Source organism: Paralichthys olivaceus, chromosome 24 (genome assembly GCF_024713975.1).
Source record: "Paralichthys olivaceus isolate ysfri-2021 chromosome 24, ASM2471397v2, whole genome shotgun sequence".
In the NCBI taxonomy this organism is placed as follows: Eukaryota; Metazoa; Chordata; class Actinopteri; order Pleuronectiformes; family Paralichthyidae; genus Paralichthys; species Paralichthys olivaceus.
Genome location: NC_091116.1, coordinates 10282938 through 10309794, shown reverse-complemented (window position 1 = coordinate 10309794; position 26857 = coordinate 10282938). Strand labels below are relative to the sequence as shown.

Below are 26857 nucleotides of genomic sequence, written 5' to 3'. Positions count from 1 at the left end.
CAGTATAGGAAACTAAGTAAACTAAGATTAAACGTAATAACAGGCACCTTCCAAGTAATCTGGCTCTGCTGCTTCCTTTGTGTGTGATGTAGTATCGCAGCTGGGCCTGCGGTCAGTGCAACAGAGGTCAAACTCAAACAAGACGACAGTGCGACACTACTTTACTTTAATCATATCATTGTTCTAGATGACAGTTCGTCAGAATTCGGTAAACACACACACATACACCTGCTGCTTCCCGTCCCTCCTCTGCTTTGACAGGCGACGAGGGACGGGCCTCTAATGGGAGAGTCTGAAATCAAGCAGATTAAGGAAGCAGTGGGGTGGATGGGAGAGGTTGTCCCTGCCAAACTGCTCTCTGCTGGATTTCCCATGCGGCTAAGCATCTGTGGAGAGCTCCACTCCACTCGCATGTTGGCAAAATTTCAGAATTGATAATTGCGAGCGTGGAATTTCTGCATGCACACTGGAGAGAAGAAACTTCGCGGGGAGATTTCTTTCCCAGACTTCCCACAACTTCTGTCATAGTTGGGATTAAGGTGTGTGCGGTATCATGGGATTCTCTGCAAACGGAAAGATTAGAGGAGGAATATTACCTTAAGACTTATACTCTGCTATCTGTTCCTGTGGCGTGTGACTGTGTTTGCACACATTTGCTGTTTGTCTAACTTCCTGTGTAAAAAAAAATCAATCACCTGTTAGCAGACTATAAAGCTACCGTGCAGCAAATTGGAGGAGAGGATGACTCCTTTCTGCATCTCTCCAATCCAAATGAGACCCACTGTTTGATGTGCAGACTTCCTTTGAGCCCCTGTGGGCGATGAAGTTGAAGTTTGTTCCCCTTGTTAACAGAGGCCCTTGCAGCCAGGCTCCAACAGGCAGCCCGCTGTTTCCCTCCCTCCCTCACGTGGGAGGAGGGAGACGTCTGAGAAACATTATCTGCTGACTTCAAATGAGCACTGAAGAGGGGGCAGCTTTGTTAAGGAAACACCGCGGCTCCTCCGTGCCATTCAGAATTGTTTTAATTCCTCCGTTGAGCAGAGCTCCTCCATCTCTCTGTTTTTTTTTTTAATCATTAAAGCTCCTCAACTGTTTCAAGGAAGGAAGGCCAGATTTAGATGCAGCACAGTTACCATAAAAAAAAGCGAGAGTAATCTAGGTTTAGAAATGACCTTGATGAAAATAGCTCCCTGTCCTTGGGGGAAAAAAATGAGCTTCACTGCCTTCAACAGCGAAAAAAAAATTAAAAGCTATTAACGTTGTGCCTTTGCGGAGTTGTCAGCGTTTATCAAACGGCTGCACCAGACTAAAAAGACTACAATTACAATGCAGGGGATTAGAATGAAATGTTCACCCAGTATCAGGATCTTGTGACTTTATCGTTTCTTGAGAGGGGTCAGCCTTATTCGTCACCTCATAGAGAAACCAAGGAAGCTGAAAATGAGAGAAGTTCAGAACAATTTTTCATTTCACAGTTTGTACAAGGATCCCTGGGCTAATTGGTGGCCTCTGCACAAGAATATCTAGATATTATAAACTGATGTTTGCTGCTTTGCAAAAATAAATACATTTTAAAGTTCTTTTACACAGAAAAGAATGAGATGTATCATTTTAATGACCTTAGCTTTATGATAGATGATTAATTCATACCTTAAAATATTTCTGATTGTGAGTGTAAGCGATGTTGTCCTACATAAATAATTAAGATATTTAGAAGCCACAGTATCCCTCGATGTTTCATAACACTGGATACTGTAATTACTCTTAATTATTCTCTGCAGCGCCTGACTGTACTTTTTGGCTCTTTCATGCACTTTTGGGTTGAAGCATCATCATGAATTCTCAACAGGCACATTCACGGATAAATATTGCACCAAATTATTACCTCTGGTAGTAGCTACAGCTCCAAATCCAATATCATCCTGGAGGATATCCACTTATGAGCTGGAGAGGCACAAATGAAAACCACACAAACCACAGCGTCTCACTCTCTTCTACCAGGACATGTTTATTTACAGCGGCAAATGACAGGAGTCACAAGTACTTACAGAGAGACATCACTAGATCCCACCTCCTGCACAAAGCAAACTCAGCGGGGACAGTCCGAGGGGATGCAGGGGGCATGGGTGGGGGGGACAAAAAGGACACATACTGTACACTGAGCTCAAACACACCTGTATTACCCCTTTACAGAGAAAAGGCATGGTGGAGGAGACAGAGAGGGAGGGGACAGGGGAGGGGGGTGGTTAGGGCGAAGGGGAAAGGGGGGATTTAGACTCATATTCAAATACAAAAGAACATGTACAAATCGTATAGCCTCCAGGCACTGTGCTCCCATATTTACAGTCATCGTAACAGGCAGCGGAACCACTCCATGGCAGGACCATTGGTTTGAGATATGCAGGTACAAGGGCTCACTGTGAGAAAACAAAGCCAGCGCTACGGGGGCCGAGAAAAAAACCAATGGATTCAAGAGAGGCAGGGAGCAGTGGGGCTTGCAGACACGTGTGCAGAGTGCTGCACCCTGGGGAATTAATCATTGTCGAGAAGTACCTAATCAGGTTTTACCCATCAGAGTGCACTCCAAAACGCCACGTGAGGGCTCGCGACATTTGAGTAGACTGTCGTCGCAAGCGCCGCACATGGATATTCACACTCAGCATGTTTACATATGACTCGCAGGGCCGCGTAAAGCCTCAGGTAGCTGGAAAAGTGTAGAATATAAATAAATAATTAACAAAATCAACAGGTGAATTATAGCAAAAGTATTATAGCGAGATGTTGGGATTTTAACTATTACTAATTGAGACTCTTACTGTGAAAAGTGGGCACACACACACTCAGTCTGACTTACAGTACGTGCAGATACATTCAACAGACATACATGCGACCTGATTCATTCAGACAAGTGCATTCAACTACTCACGCATGTATGCACACTACATGGCGGTAAAACCAGATTGAATTCACAGCGTCAACCTGACATATAGTTGCGCTAGGTAGTTAAGCATGTCTGTTTCTGTCCAGTGTTGGCGACTACGACCCACAGTCTTACGATATTTCCAGGAATTCACAGCATCACGCTAAAATTCATTCTGTGGCAGCGAAAGAGAAAAGAAGCAGCGACGTGACAATCAAAAGTTCCTTTGATGGTTGACAGTGCTGCAGCGGCATTGGGCCCACTAGTGTGGAGGAGAAAGAAAAAGAAAGAAGGCACACTAATGCCTCCATTACAATGCTGTTAAATTTCTTAAGGGAAAGTAAATATTAAAAAGCAAATATTACACCATCACTTCTGACCAAAACACAACATATGCAGGACATCCACAGCTTTTCGTGTGAGCAGTGTTCACAAAATTAAAGAAAAAAGAGCCTGTTGCATTTTGAACAAAAAACAAGACATCCTTTAGAGTATATTTACATAAAAGCTTTGTAAAATATTCTTTTTTTTCCACCTATGTACAACACGTGACAATATCAGAGAGAACAGCGATCAGACCAAGAACAAAAAATACAATGATTTAATTATCAACGTAAATATGTTGACTTATTTCCCATGAGGATACTCTGCTTTTCTTTGCCTTTACATATAGAAACTATGACGCGACATCATAAAGAGTAATGGTGACGTATCTCGGCATGAAACCATCTTTTTTTTCCAAGTTGTGTACCAAAGTGCACGTTGGCTGGCAGTTCAGTTAAACCCTCTGTAAGCAGATGAACACACACGAGTAAAACACATGTTGGAGAATGTAACAGTTGAAGCGCATCAACAATATTTTGTGTTCAATACAAAAGGCTGACATTAATGCACATGTGCTGTTTTACAGGCTGCAACGCACTCTTTCTATTTGCCTAGATTTCAATTATTTGCCTAGACAAAACAAACTTTAATCCACAACAGCCCCTTTTTCAGACGACATTAATCATCAGATAAAGCCCAGATTCTTCTTAATAATTCACGACAAAGACACATTTTAAATGTTCCAAATGGCCCCTACAAGTTAAGCCTCGAATCTCGTTAGCAGCGCTTCTCCTTTTGTTTTTGAAGCCAGCTAGCCTGAAACACGACGCTACCCCTTGTATGTGCCTCTCATTAAACAGAGAATTAGCTATTTGGCTATTAGAAAAAAAAAAAGGTTGCTGAAGTGAGACGCTCAGGCGCAGGGACAGGACATTGGGTTTAAATCATCGTTATATCCCGCAGCTATTGCTCCAACAGACAAAAAGCGAGAGCATTAGGGGCGTGAGCTTCGGGGGCAGAATAGCATCCGCTTGCATTCGTGATCGCGTGAGGGGCCTGAGAAGTTGTTGTGGTGGGGTGGGCTGACGACGACAGAGGCATCGCCATTTAATGACATGACTGTCATAAAAAAAGGGAAAAGAATGGAAAGAAGAATCAGAATTTAAAAAAACATTAAAACACATGGGCAAAAAGTGAGACGAGCAAAAAAACCAATCTACAATCATTGATCAACAAGAGCCTTCCACTGACGCCATGTTTACAAGAACATGATACATTTATCACTCAGGGTGTCTAAAAGGTTGACCCTTTCCTCCTTTCTATTTTCTCTTTATTATTTGTATTTACACATGCCTTTCATTCAGGGCATCGTTATAAACAGATATGGTATTTTACTCCACTATTTTCCAGTGATGTAGTTTGTTTGGGTTTTGGTCTCGTGATCCGAATGTTCTTTTGGTGGCGAGGGGACCGACCCGTCTCCTCCTCTCTTCTCTTTTATTCTTACGCCTTGCTGTCGTCAAGTTTTGTGTGGAGGCTGTTGTCACTGTGCACTTTGATTTCAATCGTATCCGGCTTGAGAGACTCTTTCCCATTTTCTTCCTTCAACGGTAGCTTCCTGCCGGGGGGGAGGGGGAGGGAGAGAGAGAGAGAGAGAGAGAGAGGAAGGAGACGACGAACTGGATGAACAAAAGCAGATGTGAGATTTGCTGCAGTTTGGTTATTACAGGGACATAGAATTTGTGGGAACAGACACAGATGTGAGAGTGATCACCCAGTGGATGTTTTTGTATGAAGCAGACACACAGTAAATGCTATAACTACAGAGGGCAGCCTTGATATTTTGATATATATACTTAAAATATATTGGAGTACTTTCAAGGCCACCAGCTACCACCTTTTAAACCTTTGTGTGGTTGAAGGAGGTGCCCCACCGTCAGGTTTAATAATGAGGAGTTCAATTGAAGTGAAAAGGCAGCAGGGATATTAGATATAAAAGCTTCTGCAGGGCTCCACAAAGGAATAAAATACATTGTGGGCTCTATTGAAAGAGTCACAGGGTGTGGTTCAGGAGGTGGAGAGAGTTGTTGCAAAATAGCATTCATACAATAAATAAAACAGCGTTGAGACACAGAAAAAGTTATTTGCGACAGTGATTTTCACTGGCAACATATTTCATTTAACTTACGACAATATTATATTCAGCATCTTGAGCAAATGTTTTTATGACATTTTATGTCAAAGCACTTGGTCTTTGACATAAAGAGGGGGAGCTCTTGGTCTTAGGTAAATACTGAAAAAGAATTTGGACATATTTCCCATCAATATTGCCAGGAAATGTCCGAGGAAATTATCAAAATCATTTGTCTGACACTATGTAGATGAAGCGTGACACAAATTTATTGGAGAATCTAAAACCTTAAAGTGGCGCTACAGGGATTCTACTTAGAGATCAGTGTATAAATCCACTCAGTTTCTAAAAAGAGCTGTTTTATTGACTTCTTTCAAATTCTCAAGTCTAAGAAAATAACTTTGATGATGTCTCATTGACGTCATCAGTCAGATTAATAGGACGTGTCGACCTGAATAACATCACCTCAGAGCTGTCGCGTCTCCCACTTGCTTTTAAATTTGATTCATTTCAAGGGAGTGAAAAAAGAAAGTCCATGCATGTGTTATTAAGCAGGAGCTATTTGATTGTCCGACTTTCTCCTGTTCATCTCATCTTACACGTGTTTTGCTTTGGAAAATTACGCAGATAGACTTTGCAGCCTTATCTTTATGTTAATGTGGTCGCATGATGAAAATCTAACGAGCCGGTGTTCCAACTAATGTGATGTACGAGAGCTTTAAACTGCATTTGGCACCAAAAGACACTTTATCCTGATAGAGTTAATACAGCGACTGGGTGAAAGTCAGAGTAGAATAATACGGTGACATTGTATGATTTAAATCGTGTCAATTTGTAATATGTATTGCTTTTTTATTTTAATTTCTCTTGCAGTCATGCTGCTTTTGGACATTTTAAATGCCCCCATATTAGATAATGGCTATGAAAAACGAGTCTCTTTAAATCCTCTGAGCTATTGCAGGTGGTAGAGACATCTCGATATTTCATATTATTGCGTATTAAAGCATTTGTTCATGAGCATGACTGACAGTTAGTAGAATAAATCAACATGTTCTGTTTCATTTGTCAACGCCACTAAAATACAAAGGCCTTGCCATTTTTGTCCGGACTCATATGACGTCCCTGTGACCTTTGACCACTGAGATCTATTCAGTTTGGCTTTGAGTTTACGAGACAACTGGTCAAAAGCAATTATCTGGAGACAGAATTGAGATGTGATCCCACTTAAGTGGCCAAAAACACTTTTGCGAGGCCACCTTGATCTTTGACCTCCCAAAAATATAATAAGGTCATACTTGGGCGTTTCCTTATACATCACGTTCACAAGAGAATTAGTTCACAGTGACCTTGACCCCCAAAATCTGTTCACTTTATCAATTGAAAATTTGCAACAAATTTGAAGAAATTCCCTCCAGGTCTTCTATAGATATTGTGTTCAAAATAATAATATGTATGATCTGCCTCTTCTACTTTTCTTCGTTTCAGTTTTGAAAATAAAGCTCTGTGCTGAAATTTCCACAAGGGACGTCTCACAGCAATTTGTCCTCCAACAAAAACCCACAGCGAACTATAAACACCGAAGTGCAAAATATGAGCTGCATCCGGATTTGCACATCAAAGCTGCAAGATCCTTTCTTCTATAGTGCAGCTGTTGGGATCAATGTAGATTAATAGAGGAAATCAATAAAGAGCATGAGCTTTTACCTGCTTTCACTTCATCAGTGCACTCTCGCTTCCTGAGGTTCACAGGGTAATGCTGCTTCTGATTTTGTTCTAAAAACGTAAACCTTCCATCCACATTCTTCTCCATTAAACACAAAACTGAACGGTCTCAAATCAGCAATTAGAGCAAACTTTCGTCATTTAGATGAGTTATTAAGTGTTTAGGGTCCTTAACTTTCAATTTTTTCGCAGTTTAATCAAATATTAGATCAAATATTAATCAACCAGTAAAAGCAAAGGCTATGATTCATGTGATAAAGGTTTGCTCATTTAATTCACTGATTATATCGTCATTATGTCTTCATGTAAAGGCATCATTTCACTGGCCATTGGCGGTGCCACTGCTGTCTCACAATGTTGAGCTTTTATGGTAGAAAATAAACTATATCGGAATAAAATCACCTCCAAACAGCCACATTCAAGATGTTTGCAAACTCTGCGAGTGAGATCGTGACCTGAGCAGCAGCTCTGCCTGAAACTGTACCTAATAAGCCCAAATATTGCAATTGGCAAGAGGGGGGTTCCCCTTTGGTTGATTGGTGGATGTTGAAGTTCCTGCACAGTGGAGCCAATTTCATGTCCCATTAGCCTCATGCAAACCCAGATTGGACTTATGTTGCGACAGCAGGGTTTTGTCAACATATAGAAAAATGGAGTCCTGACGCTGTTTAACTTTCTTTACAGGGGACATCAACTCAACATGATCACAAATGCACTTTCTGACAAAATGTCTTACTGCGGTTTCTTATTGAAAAGCACACTGGGGATTCGCAAAGGAAATGGGAGCTACAAGTTAATAACTTCAGTAAATGTATAATTGATGACGGTTTCCTGTTTCACTATGAGCTCTCCAGTTTCACGTTGGGGCGTTAAAGAGCAATGGAGAGTGAGGGAAATAAAATAAATTGACTATAGAGTGGAAAAACTATTTTTTAGGTTAATTGTAGGTTAAATTATTTTAATAATACTGGTATAAAGGTGGCTTATAAAACTCAGTAGAGTGGATACACAACAGTCCCCTATGAAAACACATTTAAATTCACTAGATCCGCCTCAGAAATGAATCAGCAGATAAATGTCTGATATTCCTCAGGTTCGAACAGATAGATGCTTCAGCAGCTGTTTCTTTACATATCAATACTGCTGTCTTGCGTCTGATGCGAATTCCCCGTGACAACAGAAGAGGGGAAATAACAAAACAGGAAAAATAGTCAGTAGAGTGAAAATGACGGACCCTGCTTGAGTTCGCTTGATGGATTGACGACTTGTCTCCGCCTCACACTGTGACTGCGGTGGACGAGACGGGTTCGATTTCACTCACATATCCAGCTTTGTTTCACTCTTTTCAATGAAGGCGTGAAGCTGTATTGCGTACCCTGCAAGAATAGACTCCTATTTCTCTGCGGCATTATTGTCTTTCCACGTGTACCCACCTCGACGAGACTCATCACCCCAGCACATACACCACCTCATGTGTAGATACTGTACACACGCTCTCCCTCAGAACTTGCATTTAAAAAAAAACAAGGTCTGGCACACAAAGCGAAAAGGAAATGCCACTGGGTCTTGACAAGCCTCTTTGATTATATGGTGAGAGCCGGCAGCTGCGCGCACCTCATGGTGGGCTGGGAGATATCAGAGTCTGCGTGCAGATGTGTGTTTGTAATCTGTACGCTTCTAAGTGACACCAAAGCACAGCAGGGGTGACTTGTTCTTTCCTCCGCTGACGTTAATTAAGCACGGGGATATCTACGGCGGGCCATAAAGGCTCACTACAATCCCTACTTCTCAAAGAGATAAATTAGGTGGCCCAGGGGCGCTTGTTTGCGCTCTTATCTAAATCTTTACTTTTACATTTATATTTTCCTTGGGCATATTATATCATAGCCGACACCTGAGATCTTACAGCAAGTGCAGGTCTTGATGAAGGACACAAGGACAAAGCTGCTGATGGAAACTGGCTGCCCACGTGAGGATTATACACCTTGTTGCCTCACATCATAGGAATCGGCTTGTTTGCATGGTCGTCTTTTCCAAGGCGGAACACACACCCCTGATGTTTTTCATCCCTCATTTACAAACTCAGGTGTTCTCACTCCACTCTGAAGGTGGCTGCTAGAATGACTGACCAAAGTACTTCAAATCCATCCATTGTAATTCATTGACAGTGGCTTTAATGCCCCCTCTTTCTGTGACAAACACATTTCAACTCATTGTAAACTATACAAAAGAGACAAAGCAGCAACTTGGGTGAAGTTGAGGGCGGTGGTGTGATCATTTGTTTCTTGCAGATCTGATTGTTAAGGTTGCAAAATAACAACATCCGAGCGAGTAAACGCTAAAAAAGAAAATTCTCAACTAATAAAAACTGCCCCATATTTGTTGACACAATGTTTCAGCTTCAGGCGTTCTTGTCTGAACATTTTTCTGCACATGCAAGGATACACGTGTTTATCTCTGCAACTTTAAGTTACTCTAGTCTATTACAACTATAATGTAATGGATTACTAGATAGTGCTGTAGCCTACTGAGCATCCATGATAACTTCCAACTTTGCACACAGCAGTTATCACACATTGTTGACACATAACTCCTGTCGAGCAGCCACTAATGGTGTTTAGAACAAACCTGCCATCACCTCCCCTCGCTAAATTCTTCTTCTCAAAGTACCTATAAGGAACTGAAACTTCTCATTCATTTGAAAACACTGATATGTGATAAAATGCGGTAAGTGCAAATTTGATCAAGTAAAACCAAAACAGATTTCAAGATTATCTACAATACATCACAATACTGTTCTGACAGTAAACAGAGGAATCCTGGAGGCTGCAGCTTGTTTTATCACCAAGATCAGACTCAGTTAGTTACATCTTACATTCATAGGAGCTAGTTGTTTCCGAACATACTACAAGGAATAATGTTGTGTCTATAAACTGAAGATATAAGATGATTAAACAATAAATAATTCAGTGTTTTGGAGCTTTTCTCCCTGCAGGATGTCACAGCCTTAAAAATAAATCCAGCATTGTGTGTTTTACTTCCTGCCGTGAGTCATCAGAGTATTAAGGTGCTCAACAGTCTGTTCTCCTCCAAGTCAAATCTGTCACTGAGCCTCGACTCTCAGCCCGTACGTCTGAGAAAACTGTTCTACGGCACATCATCAGTGTGACGATGTGCGGTCCGAGCCTTTCTGAAGTTCGTAAAAATAGTTTCAGGGACACATCTGGATGAGGATCATTTGTCACCGGATAACTGACAACCTCAGCTCTGTCCTCAAGTGACGGCTGAACTTCTGTGTGACGCCGTCCCTCAGGTGTTTGCTGGGAGGTTAGCGAAAGGCCAGACAGGTGCAGGAATTTATTCCTGGATCACTGACTGACAAGACGGGACTGGATTCGCTGCTGTGACCGTCATCGGCAGTGAATATCAAGACAAACGCCTCCAGACAAGGCAGAGAAAAAGTGTGCACGGAACCAAACCTCTCCTGGAGGCTTCACAACATTTATTTATAGCATTTCACTGACTGTTTGTTGCTTGAATATGAGCAAAAAGTTAACAAGTGACTATAGAACTTTTTGCAATAAAACAGTAAAAAAACAGAAAGGAGCGATGGTCATCAGAGGCAAGAGCTTTTGTGTTTTTTCCCCATCTGTCCTCTGGGCCTGCTGACATCAAGAGCTTACACTTAACACTGAAAAACAAAAAGTAAGGACAGACTGAGGACGTGGACTTTCCTGAGGCGGCTGCAGAGCCCAGCCTGTCCTGACTGATCTTGGACAATTTTGTATTAGAGAGACTGTTGCACATCCTTCATCTGTCAGCGCACGTATCCATCTCTGGCTAAGTTAAAACGGCAATAATGGGCAGGACATTTAACGTGTAACTGAGTTATTTATCTAGAGTAGTGCACTGTTTTTAGTTAGAGACACAATTTAAAGAGGTTTCAACTAAATTGCAGTTGTTAAAATCAATATATGACATAAAGGGATCACATTTTAAGTTTGTTTTATTCACTAGCTATAGATTGTTGAACGCTTTGCTAGTCTAATTTCCCTAAAGGTGATATATAGATGATGGGATAGCTCCCCAAAATTGAATCCAAATCATCTCAGTCACCCCCTGGTGGCTTGTGATCAGACAGGACATGGAATGATCCGAAAAGTTAAAGTCCCGTCACATTTTTCTCAAAGATGGTTTCTGTTACTTTAGGTAATAAACAAGTGTTTATTATTCAGTTAAGTTTGGTTTTGATTAGTTATTTTATGCAATAAACACACAAATTATGTAAAAAACACAAGATGGTGCCACTTGTATCCAGGATATTTTTGCACGGCGGGAGGAAGTCGTTGACTAAGAAACTAATTGTGGATTGGAGAAGCAACCAATTTCCAATTATTCCTATAAATAACACCTGAATGCTTGTGATGGCTACGCTCATTTGATGCTGTGGGAAAAGAGAGAAAAAACTGCCTGTTTCCGGAGCATCGAAGTGAGCACAAAATGTTCTCTGGAACTGTGAAGTCACATAGTTTTTATTTTCTTCTTGTTAACTGGGTTTCATTCTGTGGAAAATAAAGGGTCAGGATTACCGTCTCTGCAAGACTAGACCATCACTGTAAGAGCCTACTTAGTGCTGTAACTCGCTTCACTGTCACTGTAGTGGCGCAAAAGAAAAAAATTCAGTTAATATACAACAGGGATCTTGTTTTTACTGTAATTACTCCCTACAGCTCTGAAACCAGTTAGTCTGCAGAGATGTGGAGATACAGAGATGCAAAGTTCAAGAGAATGAACTAGTCCTAAACATTCATTTTAGAAAAAATGACATTGAAGCAATGTGAAATCTTTTTATTAGATTAGATTTTTTTTTAAAGTTTGTCCATGGAGTTTAGGCTGTGCTATTAAAATTGTATTGATCTGCTTGTGTGTTCAGAATCTTTTGTCAATGGGTAAATGGATTTACAGTGCATTATGGGAAATGTAGGATGGAGTGTTTTTGGATTGGACACATTAGAGATTTGTATAAGTTTGTATATTTTGTCAGCCAATACAAATTGTAATGATAAACCTGATAATAACAAATCTACAATCTCCAGAATAATACTACATGATATTACTACATGTCTGTGCTCTGTGTTTGTGATGCCACCGTGATAAATGACAAGGCCTCAGAGCCATGACGAGGTTGTAGCTTCAACATGGAGACTGTGGAGACCCGCGTGAGTTGCTGCTACCATGGCAGCAAACTCTAACATGAGACGGAGACGGATCGTGCATGTTGTGTGATCAGGCAGTCACTCAGCCCTCCAGCTCTGTGAGCTTAGTGACTCAGCAAGAGTCAACCCCCACCTTCCCTCTGCTCTCCTTCCTCCTTCTCCTCCTCTTCTTGGTCGGTATTCCAGAAAGGACAGCACAAGAATTTCAGTTCATAGGGAAACATCTGTTCTCTGTGTATTTGACAATAAAAATCTTTGAATCTTGAATCTTCTCTCGCCCCCCCCCCCCCCCGAAAACTGATTGGATTGGGATTTTCATGATTTATTTTTTTTGTCTGATGATAGGGATTAAGATTACGTGTTTGCTCACAGAAAACATCCACCGGCTCCAGCGAGATCACTCCCATTATTTGCATGCACACATTATATGATCATAGAGGTAGAGACATTAAACCAAGACAGCACGTGATGTGAATTACAAACATGGTTACAATCTTACATCATTGATGTGCATGTACACACTCTGCATGCAAAAGAAGGTGAACTCACGGCACAGTGGATGTAAAAGCACTGATGTTAGTGAATAAGACATAATCAGAGACATACTGTGGTTGAAAAGGTGGTTGGGCGGCTGTTGTAGGTGTACCTATAGTAAATGGTAAAAAGAAAACTCCTTTTCTAATTCACAGTCAATAAAGACTTTCACCGTGCTATTGATAAATATTTGAAAGGTGAGACTTCACAAAATAGACAAAGAAAAATAAACTTTTCTGTCCAAACTGGTGCTATAGCATTTGGAACTAAATTCTTGAAATCTGTTGAAATTTCTCTTTATCCATTAGGGTTTTATAATTCATTGTTGCACATTTACACAGCAAAAAAACAGATAAAAAACAGTAGCCAATGTAGCATACACCCACAGCAGATGCACCCTCTGCAAGCATGAATGATCTCATGACTGGGAAAAGAAGGAGTTAAAAGTTCCTGTTAAATAAAGAAAGAATAACTCACAGGTAGGCAGCCTTGCCCTCCTCCATTTCTTTGCCCTTGCCGCTGGTGGCTGTTTTCTTGCTGCACAGTGTGCGCGTGATGCACATCAGCAGACCGCAGTGACGCAGGAAGAAGCAGCTGACGTCGACCAGCACGAGAAGCAGAAGGAGCACTCCCAGGCCGAGGCCCACCACCGCACCCAGCCCCAGGCCGCTGAACAGGGATTCTGCTAAGGCAGTGAAATGCACACACAGACAAACACACGCCCAACGCAGAGAAAACACTGTTAGCAATTTTGATTTATGCACTTGTTCTCTAAGACACACACAGGGTCAGATGTGGAGCAGCATCAATGGAGTCGGGGTTCATTAGCCGGCTCAAGGACGTATTCGTCTGCTCAGGATATATCTGACATCAGAGTGAAGGTCAGCCTCCCAACATACATCCAAATCTGGAGGGCGTAGCGGTACTGAGAGTGTGAGACCAAGATACCACGAAGCTGAACCAAACTCGAGCACACTCACGGCCCAAAAACTTTTCACCGTAGTTACTTTCAGAACCACACGAAGGTCAAAGAATTCCTCTGGAGCCAGCTGGAGAGGTTCGAACGCGTAGATAAGTCCTAATCCACTAACGCCCCGACTCCACACAGCCCTCAGTGGACAATCTCAATTATTACTCTGGATCCACCAAATTTCCTCCAAAACAAATCAATTTCAGACATAAAGTTCGTTTTTATATAGAGTAAATATAGGGAAAAGTTTTAAAGACTTAAATTGAGTAGGGAAAGGAGATCTGGGGTGCCTGAAAACAAGTCGAAAAAGTATAACCTTGTGAATTATCTTTAATATGAGATGATCTGCAGCTTCCTATCTGTTTAAGAGCCGATATATGAACCTATTGCCTGAAACTACATTAGCAAACATATTTTTTCATCCATTTTTGCCCTCAGGCTCTGCACATACCTTATCTATCATGAGCCAACTGTCAACAACTAGCTCCACAGGTGGAGAAGTTCATGCACACTGTTCGGCAACACTGCACTAAACTGCAGCTCAGGATAGCAAGCATCAGCATATCCACGCTCCCGCTTTCGCCTCTGTGTCCACCGGGTGCCTCGTATTCTGTGGTTTGCAGCGCTAAGCAGATTCACGTGGGAAGCAGAGTATCTTCATCTGAAAGTTGGAATCTCTCGGAGGGTCCGGCACACTGCTCCCTCAGCTCGGTCAGGAAAAGAGCAGCAGGGCCTGCGTTCAATTTGACGTAATGAGAAAATGAAGGCGCCCCAGTGAAGAGAGACTCCCGGTGGGCACGGCTGAATAGAGCGGCGCCCTGACGTGATCCTGAGGTTGAGCAAACTGAACACACACTGTAGGATCAGTGTTGACAGCTGGAGGTCTGACCTTGCCAGGAGTAATCAGCGATGGGAGAGTGAGGATGAATGAACCTTCCTACTTAAGAATACCCTCATATGGGCATCCAGTAGCCTGTGAGTTTAAAGGGTGAATCAGACAATGATATGAAGGTGTAAGCGCCCAGGACGGCTGAGTGCTGGAGTCTGGCACCTCAGAGTTTAGAGAAAAGCCGCAGGCTCAAGGAATGAATGCTGGCTTTCTCTCTCCTATGCAGCAAAACACAGTAAATATGAGTTGAATGCAGCAGTGTTCAGTCAGTAGCTCCAAATGTTAATCTAAATAGGCATATATGAGATAAAGGTACATTTGGGTAAAGTTTACATGCATCTACAGACTAGACTAGAATAAGAAAAAGTTTTTTTAACCTGTTACCAGATGCCTGATAACAATGTACCTCGAAAACAGGTTCCTAGTCTATTTTAAAGAAATCTCTTTAAATCTACAAACAATAAGTTCAATGATGATTATAGATACGGAACCAAAGTTAAAGAGGCACAAAGGTGGCAGAAATTCGGAACAGACCAAACACACCTAAGGAGGTACAGCTACAGAGGAAAAATAGGTCCCACGGGTGATATAATGTATTTTATATGAGGTTAATTTCAAAAGGTAAGCAGTTGTAGCCTCACTGAACTTTTTTCTCGTCTCTTGAGGGCAGTCTGTGTGTTTCAGAATCCCCTTAATGTCCAAATGTATTTCTAAATGGTAAGAATGGACAGTGAATTTCATTTATGGGCCCTGAGAAAGAAAGAAAAAAGAAAAATGTCACATTAATTGAAGAAATGGGACATTATTGGGGACCACTTACTCAAAAATGCATCTGTTTTTAATAATGTTTTCCATGTAATAAACACGGATCAATACAGTAATAATAATAATGATCACTATACAGTTTGTGATCTGTCATGTAAATCATCTGGTAATGATAGAATTGATGTAATTCTCATTATACTTTGACAAACGTTTTAAAATAAAGATCCCAGATATTATAACAAAAAGCATACTGGGGCTGCTGTGGCTAAGGGGGCAGAGCGGATCATCCACTAACCATAAAGTCTGCGGTTTGATCCCAGTCTTTGAGCATTTACTGAATTCTAAATTTCATCTGCCAGCAGTGAGTGATTGAAAGAGAAAGTACTGCACATAGATGGTTCAACAATATTAAGATTTAAAGTGTCCAAAAAACCACTACTGCTACACTACTTTTGCTGCAGCACTAATACTGCACTGTCTCTGTACTCCCTTAAAACATAAGCCAAGAGTCAACACTTTAACCACCCAGCCGCTGCTTCATTTCAAATCCAGCGTGCAGGAGCTCCGAGCCAACACGGAAAAAAAAGGAACGAGGCTTCCAAACACTCCTGTGCTACATTGGAAGTTGTCACAGCGAGTCACAAACCAAATGACTCTCATGTTGGCGACTTTGTTCTCGACTTCAAGCCGAGGCTGCAGACAATGGAGACTGGCAGCGAGTCAAACCACGGGAAGACGAACAGAAAGTCAGACGAGGAGAGAACCTTGTGGCAAAAGGAGCTCTAATTAAAAACACTTTGCGTTTTCTTCCTGAATCCGAGGATATGGGATTTGAAACTTGTAGACTGGATCAATATTTCCCCACTGCCACAGGCTACTGGTTTGAATCTCACCTTTTGAAGGTTGAGTTAATTTAGCTGCTGAAGCCACTGATAGATAGATAGATAGATAGATAGATAGAGTACTTTATTCATCCCCGGAGGGAAATTAAGGTGTCATAGCAGCTTGTGTATCGGAACACAACAAAACACAATGCAATAGAACAAAACAAAACAAAACAAAACATTTAGGTAAAAAGAACAGAAACAGAAACACAAGATGAATAGGCAGACAAGTAGTGCAGTGGCAATATGATGATAATAGTAATAATGATATGATGGTAATGTTATTGTTAGACAGTATATAAGAATATTAGTACAGTATATATTTATATATATATATATAGTATACAATATAACATAATATATATTTATATAGACAGTAATTATACCAATATAATAGCAGTATATAGTAATAATGGCAGCAATAGTATATATAATAATAATAATAGTAGTAGTAGTAGTGATAATAATAATATAATAATAGCATGTACACATGTATAAATATGTGTATATAGACTTGTAAATCCGAAGAATATACAGAGAATATGCAGAGTATGCAGAGTATGATATAATATGATATGATATATAATATATAGTAGGGTATAATTATAAGTACTTGACTATACAATATACTGGCAGTGTAAGAATACGTGGACTGGATGTGCAAAAGACAATATTATTGTATAAAAAGGTCTGTAATATTAAAGTGGTTTAAATTAACACACGTAGTGTAGTGCAGGGTACATGGTGCAAAGGTGACAGGTATATTAGTGCAGTTCTGTGATGGTGGCTCTGACAGAGGTAGATGAGTTATAGAGTCTTATTGCGGTTGGGAGGAACGATTTCCTGTATCGCTCCTTAGAGCAGCGGGGTTGGATGAGCCTGTGGCTGAAGCTGCTCTTTAGCTTGTCCAGTGTTTTGTGGAGGGGGTGAGAGGGATTGTCCATGATTGCCAGCAGTTTTGCCAGCATCCTGTTCTCCACCACCTCCTCCAGGGTGACAAGCTTAGAGCCAACCACAGACTCTGCTTTCCTGATGATTTTGTTCAGTCTGTTGGCGTCCTTTGCCTTGATGCCCGCACCCCAGGACACCACAGCAAAGAAAATGGTGCTCGCCACAACAGACTGATAGAACATCTGCAGCATCTTGTTGCAGACATTGAAGGACCCGAGCCTCCTCAGGAAGTAAAGCCGGCTCAGGCCCTTCTTGTAGACGGCCTCTGTGTGAGTGGACCAGTCCAGTTTATTATCCAGTGTGATACCCAGGTACTTGTATGCAGGTACCACCTCCACATCCGTCCCACCGATGCAGACAGGAGAGGGCACGGGCTTGTTCCTCCTGAAATCCACCACCATCTCCTTCGTCTTCTCCACGTTGAGCTGCAGGCGGTTCTCCCCACACCACTTCACAAAGCGGTCGACCAGGTCCCTGTACTCAGCCTCCCCCCCGCCCTCAACACACCCCACAATGGCCGTGTCATCAGAGAACTTCTGCAGATGACACGACTCAGTGCAGTGCTTAAAATCAGCAGTGTATGTGGTGAAGAGGAAGGGGGACAGTACAGTTCCCTGGGGGGCCCCGATGTTACTGATCAGACGATCAGACACACAGTTCTGTAATCTCACAAACTGTGGTCTGCCCGTCAGATAGTCATCGACCCAAGTGATGAGGGGAGCACTCACCCGCGTGCCCTCCAGTTTGGCCTTCAGCAGTCTGGGCTGGATGGTGTTGAAGGCGCTGGAGAAATCAAAAAACATGATCCGGACTGAGGTGTTGGGTCTGTCCAGAGAGGAGTAGGCCTTCTGCAGCAGGTAGATGATTGCATCATCAACCCCAACATGGGGCTGATATGCAAACTGCAGGGGGTCTTGTGATGGGCACACCAGTGGTCTGAGGTGTGCCAATACCAGTCTCTCCATGACCTTCATGATGTGAGAGGTCAGTGCCACCGGCCTGTAGTCCTCCAGTGCAGCAGGGCGTCCTTTTTTGGGCACTGGGACCAGGCAGGATGTTTTCCAGAGCACTGGCACTCTCTGAAGGTGTAGGCTCAGGTTGAAGAGGTGCTGGAGGACTCCACAGAGCTGGCTGGAACATGCCTTCAGCACACGAGGGCTGATGCGGTCCGGTCCAGCAGCTTTCCTGTGTTTGAGCCTCTCCAGCTCTCTCCTCACCTGGCTGGCTGTGATGTGCAGTCCAGACTGGAGGGTAGGGGATGTCAGTGGTGGGTTTGAGGGTGATGCAAAGAGGTGTGTGTTGCAGGAGGTGGTGGTGGTGGGGGACTGTGGGTGATGTGAGGATGTCCCGGGGGTGGAAGGTGTGAAAAAGTCTGTGGTGAAAGCCAGCGGAGGGGTGGGGGGAGATGGTGACGGGTGTGGTGTGGGGCAGAGGGTGGTGGGGGGAGGTGGGGGGTTGTTGCTCTGAGAAGCAGTAGAGGCAGTGGAGGCAGTGGAGGGTCCGCTGGGGGTGGGGGGGTTGTTGTTGAACCTATTGAAGAACGTGTTCAGCTCGTTCGCACGTCGTTCATTCCCCGTTGCTCCCTCACCTCTCCTCTGGAAGCCGGTGATCTCCTTTATCCCACTCCAGACGTCTCTGCTATTGTTGTCCTCCAGTTTGTGCTCCAGTTTTCTTCTGTAGTTGTCCTTGCTCTCCCTGATGCTGCGCTTTAGCTCCCTTTGTACCCGTTTGAGTTCTGCTCTGTCCCGTGATCTAAAGGCTCTCTTCTTCTCGTTGAGAAGGGCCTTCAGGTCGCTTGTTACCCACGGTTTGTTATTTGGGTAACAGCGGACCTCTTTAGTGGGGATGGTGTTGTCTATGCAGAACCCAATGTACTCAGAGACACAGTCAGTCATGCCATCACCGAGACGGTAAACAACACCACCTCTTCATCGCCCCCGAAGCATTCGCATACTTCAGACGAGAGAAAGAATACTAATCCATTCTTTAGGCCATACGTTGGTTCTTTTTCATCGTCAGGGTGCCGCTGCGTCCTTGAGCTTTCATATCTGTTTACACTTTTATATCACATAAAGCCCTTGTCGCTTTTATACATTTATGACACCTAACAAATAATGAAGCCCTTACAATGTTGTAGGCTGCATTATACAAACAATCAACCAGTCAAAGAGTGAACCACAACGTAAAGTCACAAATCAAAAACATCTTTGTCATTGTGCCATGTTTTGAGTTTCATATTTCCTCAGATATAGATTTTACAGAAGTGTCCTTTTTTAAAGGGAAGCCTGCAAATATCCTGAAAACCTGAAATGTATAGAAATCAGAGATTGATGCGTTAAACTTGAATTATTCAGCAGCTACACTTGTAGCCTTTTGAGAAATAATCTACCGCAAAGAAAATGAGATCAACTGGAATACACACATATACAGAGGATGTATAAAAAGATGAAAAGAGTTTTTATCCTGTGAAGCTGAAAACAAGAAGCCGCACCAGCTTTCAGCAGCAATAGCTCAGATCTCTGCAGAAGGTATTTAGGCAAAGAAAAGCAGCTTAAGTTTTAAATGGAATAAACAAAGATGAAACACGCCCAAACAAGTGAGTGGTCACAACTGCTTTCAAATTAGCAGCTGTGATGTCTACCGGCAACTAATACTTTACAATGCGAGCAGAACAAAAGCACAATACAGGGGAAGAATATGCATAATAACTTGATGTAAGAGCTAAAACATAATAAATGTGCTTTTCCGACCAAATATTCAGTCTGCCCGTCTACCACACCAAGTCTATCCATCCATCTGTCTGTCTCTCTCTCCGTCCTTCAGTCTCTTTCTCTCCCTTCATTCTGCAGGTATCTAATAATCCACAGCTGCAAGATCCAGTACTGATACCACTCAACAATATGATGACCTTATTATTTCTTATCCGCATTATTACTCTCATTGTTTTCAAGTGGGGCTGCTACTATTAAAGCATATATCTTGAAGTATCACTGTTTGAAAGAGCTTGAATATTAAGGTTAGACAACTGTTCCTGCCCAACCCTACTATATGAAGTACCTTGGAAAAATATATATAAGTGTACTGAATTGAAATGTAACCGTATCAGAAAATAACTACGTATTTTTTTGGCCAACCGAAGGGCAGACATGAATCAGTTTTGGCCATTACTGCCATAATACTTACATAATAATGCTACAAATATGCTTTAAAAAAATGGTGTGACTCCGGTTTTACTTGTTTCACATTGTGTGCCAAGTTGTCAGGGTGGTAAGTGAGAAAGTGATTTTGTTCTGATTAAACCGAGGCCGACAGCCCTGCCTGCTCGGCAGCGCTCTGGTCTGAACTTTCAGATGGAATATGCGAAGAGGCAGCGTCTGGCCTTTTCAATTGTAATTCAGCAAGAGATTGACACTACTGGTGGAATACTTCCCACAATTCAGACACTGGCATCAGTGTCTGGATTGTTTTTAACAACTTGTCAAAAAGTTCATGTTTTGTGCTCGCCTTTAGTTTATTAATTGTCCTGTCCAAACGCCTGCCCTTTGTCTCATTATGAAGCACATTCACAGAGGCAGAGAGTGCATCTCCATTGTTCCAGGAGAGCAGCGCGACGGGGTCTGTGTCCTCTGTGGCGATATTTTGACTCTGCTGTCCTCCTGCATCTATAAAACTGTCCTCGCTACAGCATCATTTCCCATTTCACGCTCTCCTGCTGGAGGTCAATCTAGCAGAAAGCATCCACTGACAGGCCCAACGCCACCGAGCTTGGCACAGGCTGTGTCTCTGTATTCTGGGCCGAGGACAATGATAACATTGACTTTTTGTTGAGAATTGCAGTCTGGCCACGGTTTGACAGGGCAGACTGACGTTGGCTACGTCTAAAAGTCTTATTAACAAAGTGTGTGTTGTCAAAAAATAAATACGTATATACATTCATTTCTATCTTCTAACATTTGAATTCATTCCAGAAAAACATTTAGCCTCATTATTTTTTCTCTTTATTCTCCCTCGTGTCTTTTTTCTAAGAAAACCAGCCTTTAATAAACAATATAAAACTAAATCCTTTGAAAAGGGTATATTGTGTACTACTCCATGCATTGTTACTCCCATTCTGTTGAGTCACTATAATGTAACTTTCATCACTAACAAAAACATTTCTTCAGTGACTTCGCAAATTCTCGAATCCCTGAAACACAGCCATCATTAATTCTTATTTCCCTGCTCTATTAACCCTTTTACTGACGTCTTCTGATTATTTGTTGATAAATGGGCCCATTAGCACTATTACTCAATTGCTAGACATCAACTGCTTGTGTGGCACCTGAAGCCATTCATACACATCGAACAAACTCATTAGGGCCTGAGCGGTGATGGACTCTCCCTCAACTGGATGTGAGGGGAAGTCGCTCGATTAATGATGACCGGGAAGGAAGCAGGTGCTAATCTTTTGGGGGATAAACATAATAATTTGTGGATGAGAGCGAGGATTCTTCCTAAGTGCTCACTGAGGATAGTATAGAGGGGGAGGCTTGTCTGAGGAGGCCCTCGGAGAATTAAAGATAATCATTAAATCGCGCTTTGTTTGAAGGAGGGAGATGAGTCCTTCCTTTCTGCTCGTTTCCGAGTAGGAAGCGTTCCAACTCTCAGTGCACTTATGAGCCGGCATAGAGGAAATGAAAAAACCATGAGAAATATATTTTTAACTAGCAATATGACGTCCTTAACAACCAACCCCGAAAGGCTTCATGGAAATTTGGTTGACTTTCCTGTAATTGTTGCTGTCTGAGGTAACAACTTATTTCAGGGGTAAATCCACTGGCCCCCTTCATCTTTTTAGTGGAAATTTAAGTTTAAACAATCTTGACAGCTAAAAAGTTAAAGTTGGAGAACTGCTAGCTGTTAAAACAAGTAAAGATTGATGGATAGAGGCACAAAACAATTAACCAAAGGCCTTCAAAGTTGAAGAAATTCAGTTCACAAAGCGGTAAAGAGAGAAGCTGGCAGCAGAGTCGGAGTTTGAAAGGCTTATATTATTTCATTAAGTGTCATTTTAATTAATTATTCATCGTTTCTCCTCTCTTCACTTTGTCCTTCGAGCAGTAATTTAAATGTTACAGTGCTGTGTTGATTCTTAACTATGCTCTGACAAAAAGCAGATGTTCAACAAGGTGTCACCCCAGACTCTTCACTAAAGTTGTCTCACGTCAAAAATATGAAATATGTAAAGTATACATATGTACAGTAGGGTATATAGGTATGTAATATTTTCCTCAGAATAACCAGTGCAGTCAGTATTAAGTATTACGTATAGGATGAGAAATGAAACAAGCAGTTTTTGTTCTATGCCACTGTTCCTACTCTCCTTCCGTCTCAGCAGGAAGTACGTTTATGCCACTGTTCCTACTCTCCTTCCGTCTCAGCAGGAAGTACGTTTCCGCACTCTTCTTGCTCATGCTGAAATATTTACATAGCTGACAGTGATATTGTCTGATGTGAAACGCGTTTGCGCAAACACGAGCCTTTCAGCTTGACAGGATTATCTCTGTTCTATGAATAAATGAGCGAGTCAACGTGTAAACATCAGGACTGATCTTGTATTGTATTGTTAAGGACTACAGTGTTTACTCTGGTGAGCGATACAGGATCTACGCAACTCAAACAAATGTAGGTTTTTGGATTGAAATGTTATTTAATGGCGGTGGTAATGTCATCCTCAGTCCATATTTTCAGCTTCAATCTATCACTTCCATCACTTCAGCCTGTGCCAGTTTCCAAGGACCAGTGGTACTTCTACGGATGGTTTCAACAAAGCTCTTTCTTTTTGCATCTGGAATAAAACGGTTTCTTAAAGAGCAGTGACATAAAAGCCTGTTTACGAGCCTCAGAAAGCAGAATTTAACTGAAGCTTTACTGCTCTTTTCAACCTCAGAGTCTCTGTTTGTAAAGCTGAATACTAAGCTGTGAATGCCACTATTGGTTGTATTTAACTGAACGTTATGGTTTGAAGGGAATTTATTCAACACAATCTGTTGGAAAATTCATAACATTTATTCTGAGTCACAATAATAACATGTTTTACTTCATATAGCCGCAACATGTTGAGTACCCTTTTATATAGTAAATCCTCACACATCAGACTTGATTGTCATGCATCTTTTTCCTGACGCCGCTTTAAAATAACGACTTTCAATTGGGAAATTGATGAAAGATCAATTACTGCAATGGACATGTAAAAAATAGAGTACTTTTCCCGTTTGGATTTGCTGGCAACACTTCCAGGAAAAGCTCACAAGAGTAGAGAGAGAGCGGCCCTTCCAGATTATTCCTTCAAGTGCTTTGATGAGATTATTGGAAACAAAATCCATCTCGCTTGTTTCAATCACGGCTTTTTATGGCGCATGACTGGAAGCAGGGGAAGAGGAGCGGGCCAAGAAAAATACAGCAGTCATAACAAAGACTACTACTACTAACAAGAACTACCGCACTGTGAAACACTTTTTCAACTGAATTTTACTTAATGTAATACTACATAGGTATTACAAGCACAATGTACTTTAATTTACCTAAAGTATGTTAAATATGCATCTAATTTTTTAACTTTCACTTGTTGATCATGGGTTTTTTGCCAAATTCTGAAAGTGCAAAGCAACGAGTAACAAATAGGTAATGGTAGGTCAGTAATCAAGCATAATACCTGAGTAAATAAGTAAATATTATTTATGGATAAACTGAATATTCACTTATCTGTTTAACACCAGGACAAGACTGAGGCGGCTTCTAAGTGAAAGTTTTCCTTTTGTTGGCTTTCCCTTTTCAAATCAGTTTCCGGTGAATTTTGTATTGAGTTTCTCCAGATCAAATACAAATTAGATTAGTACTTTAATTGTAAAGGTTTTATAAGAATACAACATAATACATCTAATAGGGGCCATGTTAATCTGCAACGGTGCTGAAATGATGTCTCGTTATGGACACAACAAAAGAGGTATTTTTCTCAATAGAGCCATGTGACGCAAAGGTATAAAAAGGGTTGAAAAGAGCTGGTGTTGGAGGCACAATGTTGTAATTAGGAGAGTCAGCGGGACAGTTAAGAGGTGAAGAGAAAACTTTGATTCGGAAAGAAAAAAGGCTTGAGGGGAGGGGAAGGAAGTAAATTGTAAAGGCAGCGTTGCAATCAATGGCATTTTTCTTTAAGGTTTCTCTGTGAGCAGGAGACGGAGAAGGTTATGCAGCACAAACTAAAGTAGGATGGAGAAGAAGGAGGGGGAAAAAACAGAAAAGTGCCAAGTCAATACCCTGCAGATGCATAATGCATAGATTAAGGTTGAGAAGAGAAATTGGCTGCGGAGAGATACTGTCGACGGCATCTACTGTATGTGAACATATTTTCTGTGCCAGGGTAAAAAAAAAACAAGGGGATGTTTTTTCATCAAGAAAAAAAGGAAGCAGTGAATTGGAAAGATAGTCCACAATTGGGACTGACAGATATTTCACATTTAATATTGTTGATGGAGTTAACACTGACCAGACTTCTTCAATATCCAATTTGACTCAGCGTAGCAGAAAATGTGAACACAAGAGTCATTTTTCTGTTTAACCTGCACCACTTTCCGAGATTATAGAAATAAATGAACACGGCGTCGGCGGGGAAACATCGAGATTGACGGCTCGGCTTAATGAAAATGCAGTAAACACGAATTGGGGTTATTAAGCTGTAAATTGGTGTGGGACTGGTATGGGCTGAGTTTGGTCACCGGGCCCTGAGTGAGACAGAGAGAAGTTGAGAGACCAAGTTTGAGCAGAGACTGAGACTCTCTGGAGATGTGGGTTCATATAAGAGAGATTGTGAAAATCCTCCTGTTTCTCCAGTGAAGCACGACAGATTTCTACACTCTGTTCGCTCCCTTATTGACTTCTTATCAAAAAAAAAAGGCAGCACCTCTTTTTTTTAACATATTACAAGTTTCTTTTTTCACAGTCACTAAAATCCTTTCGTCTAATCTCGAGACATATTTTATTTTATTACGAAATTATTCTAAAAATACATTTTCTTTACATATGAGCCAAACGTACGAGCTCGCCTTTTCTTATTTAATAATTCACGCACAAAGCATCATGCGTAAATGATATCTGTAGCTGGCTCATCAACAGCTGATTTAAGTTATGTAAAATAGCCCAACTGCAATTTATAGAGCCCCAATTTTGTTTTCTTCAATTGCATGGACATATTCAGTAAGGAGGAATATTTTCTTGGATTGATTTTATTAGATGTGGATACAGAACGACACAGAGAAAGAGAGAGAGAAAATAATGTCTGGATGAGAAAGAGGACTAGATGACCAGGGTAGGCAGCGATATGGGGAGAGGAGTAAGAATGAGTGGTGATGTTCCAAACAAGAGACAGTGTTATAAACCATGGTCCATCACTGAGAGAGGCTGGTAAAAGCCTCATCTCAGGCTCAGAGAGACTTCAATTTCTGGAGTTACCAACAGGTAGTTGATGCGTTTCCCCAGGACTACTTCCATTATTACCATTTCCCACAGTAACTGTCGGCCTGGAGTCCAAATGCTAACACGTACTCTTCTCTTCTAGAAGATGCAATTTGGGGGAAGAGAGCAAGAGAAATTCAGATGCGAATTGGTATTTCAGGTCACACTGACAGGCCACTATGACTAACTAGTTTGCTATTTTGTAGCACTTTCTCAAAGCTTGGGAATCCTTTTAACAGACTCTTGCGTCTCACAACTGTGAAAAGTAGTGGAGAACTGTGGTCATTACCCAAGCAATATACCATCATCCATTGTGCCTCCGCTGACAGACAGAAAAATGGCTGACAGTTGACTCAATAGAAGCTGTGACAAATATATGATTTAATAGAATACAAAGTTGTAGCAGACACTAAATACTTGCTATTTATTAATTCAGGAAAATAGACTTGGTATAATTTGAGCCAATGTGGCATGTTTTAGTTGTACTATCAATACAGAAAGTTTAGTGTGAATGAGTGACACAAATGAATGAAGGGAACAGTGAGCGGGTTAAGGCACACCACTACGTTCAGGTATCCAATAGTCGTTTTCAGACATGATTTCCAAAGGAAGTCCGTAGAATTGGGTCCTTTCCAAACATTAACAACGTAGATATGTGTTCCATTTTAGTTTTTTAATTTTTCCATTTTGGCATTTCTGCACTGTCTTCTTTTGTTTTTAGATGACCTCCACTAACAACTGCCTGAAGCAGAAAAAAGGAATCAGGCGGGAGGAAACACGAGAACATTTGTGATTGCACGGGACAATGCACCAGTTCACCATTCACATGCAATCACAAAACCAGTTTGCCGCCCATCCGGGAAAGGTTTCCATTTTCTTTCCTCTGCTACTCTCCCTTTCGAACCCATTTAGAATTTTTTTCTCCTGCCTGGAGGTGGAGAGTGTATGATCATCAACCACAAGACCAAATGTCCCTCCTGGAGGCAGAGCATGACGGCTGCAGGGACATCTCCGCTAAAGGCTGCCAGAAGTGGACACTGCATGCCAAGTGGTTCTTTCAC

At 41.6% G+C, this 26857-nt stretch overlaps 1 protein-coding gene across 5 annotated transcripts in view; it reads right to left on the bottom strand.

The window, feature by feature from the left end:
• Positions 1-1982: 1982 nt before the first annotated feature.
• LOC109638878 (neural cell adhesion molecule 2) overlaps positions 1983-26857 on the bottom strand; it is a 381983-nt gene continuing 357108 nt past the window's right edge. For 3 of the 5 annotated variants that reach the window (XM_069521441.1, XM_069521442.1, XM_020102059.2), the window contains 2 exons: positions 13325-13532; positions 1983-4862 (listed from right to left, as the gene is read on the bottom strand). In XM_069521441.1, the coding sequence (XP_069377542.1) occupies positions 4748-4862; positions 13325-13532 (323 nt within the window). In that variant the 3' untranslated portion in view covers positions 1983-4747. Of the gene's footprint in view, positions 4863-12919; positions 12960-13324; positions 13533-26857 lie in introns of all 5 variants that reach the window. The other 2 variants (XM_020102061.2, XM_020102060.2) reach the window with 2 other exon arrangements.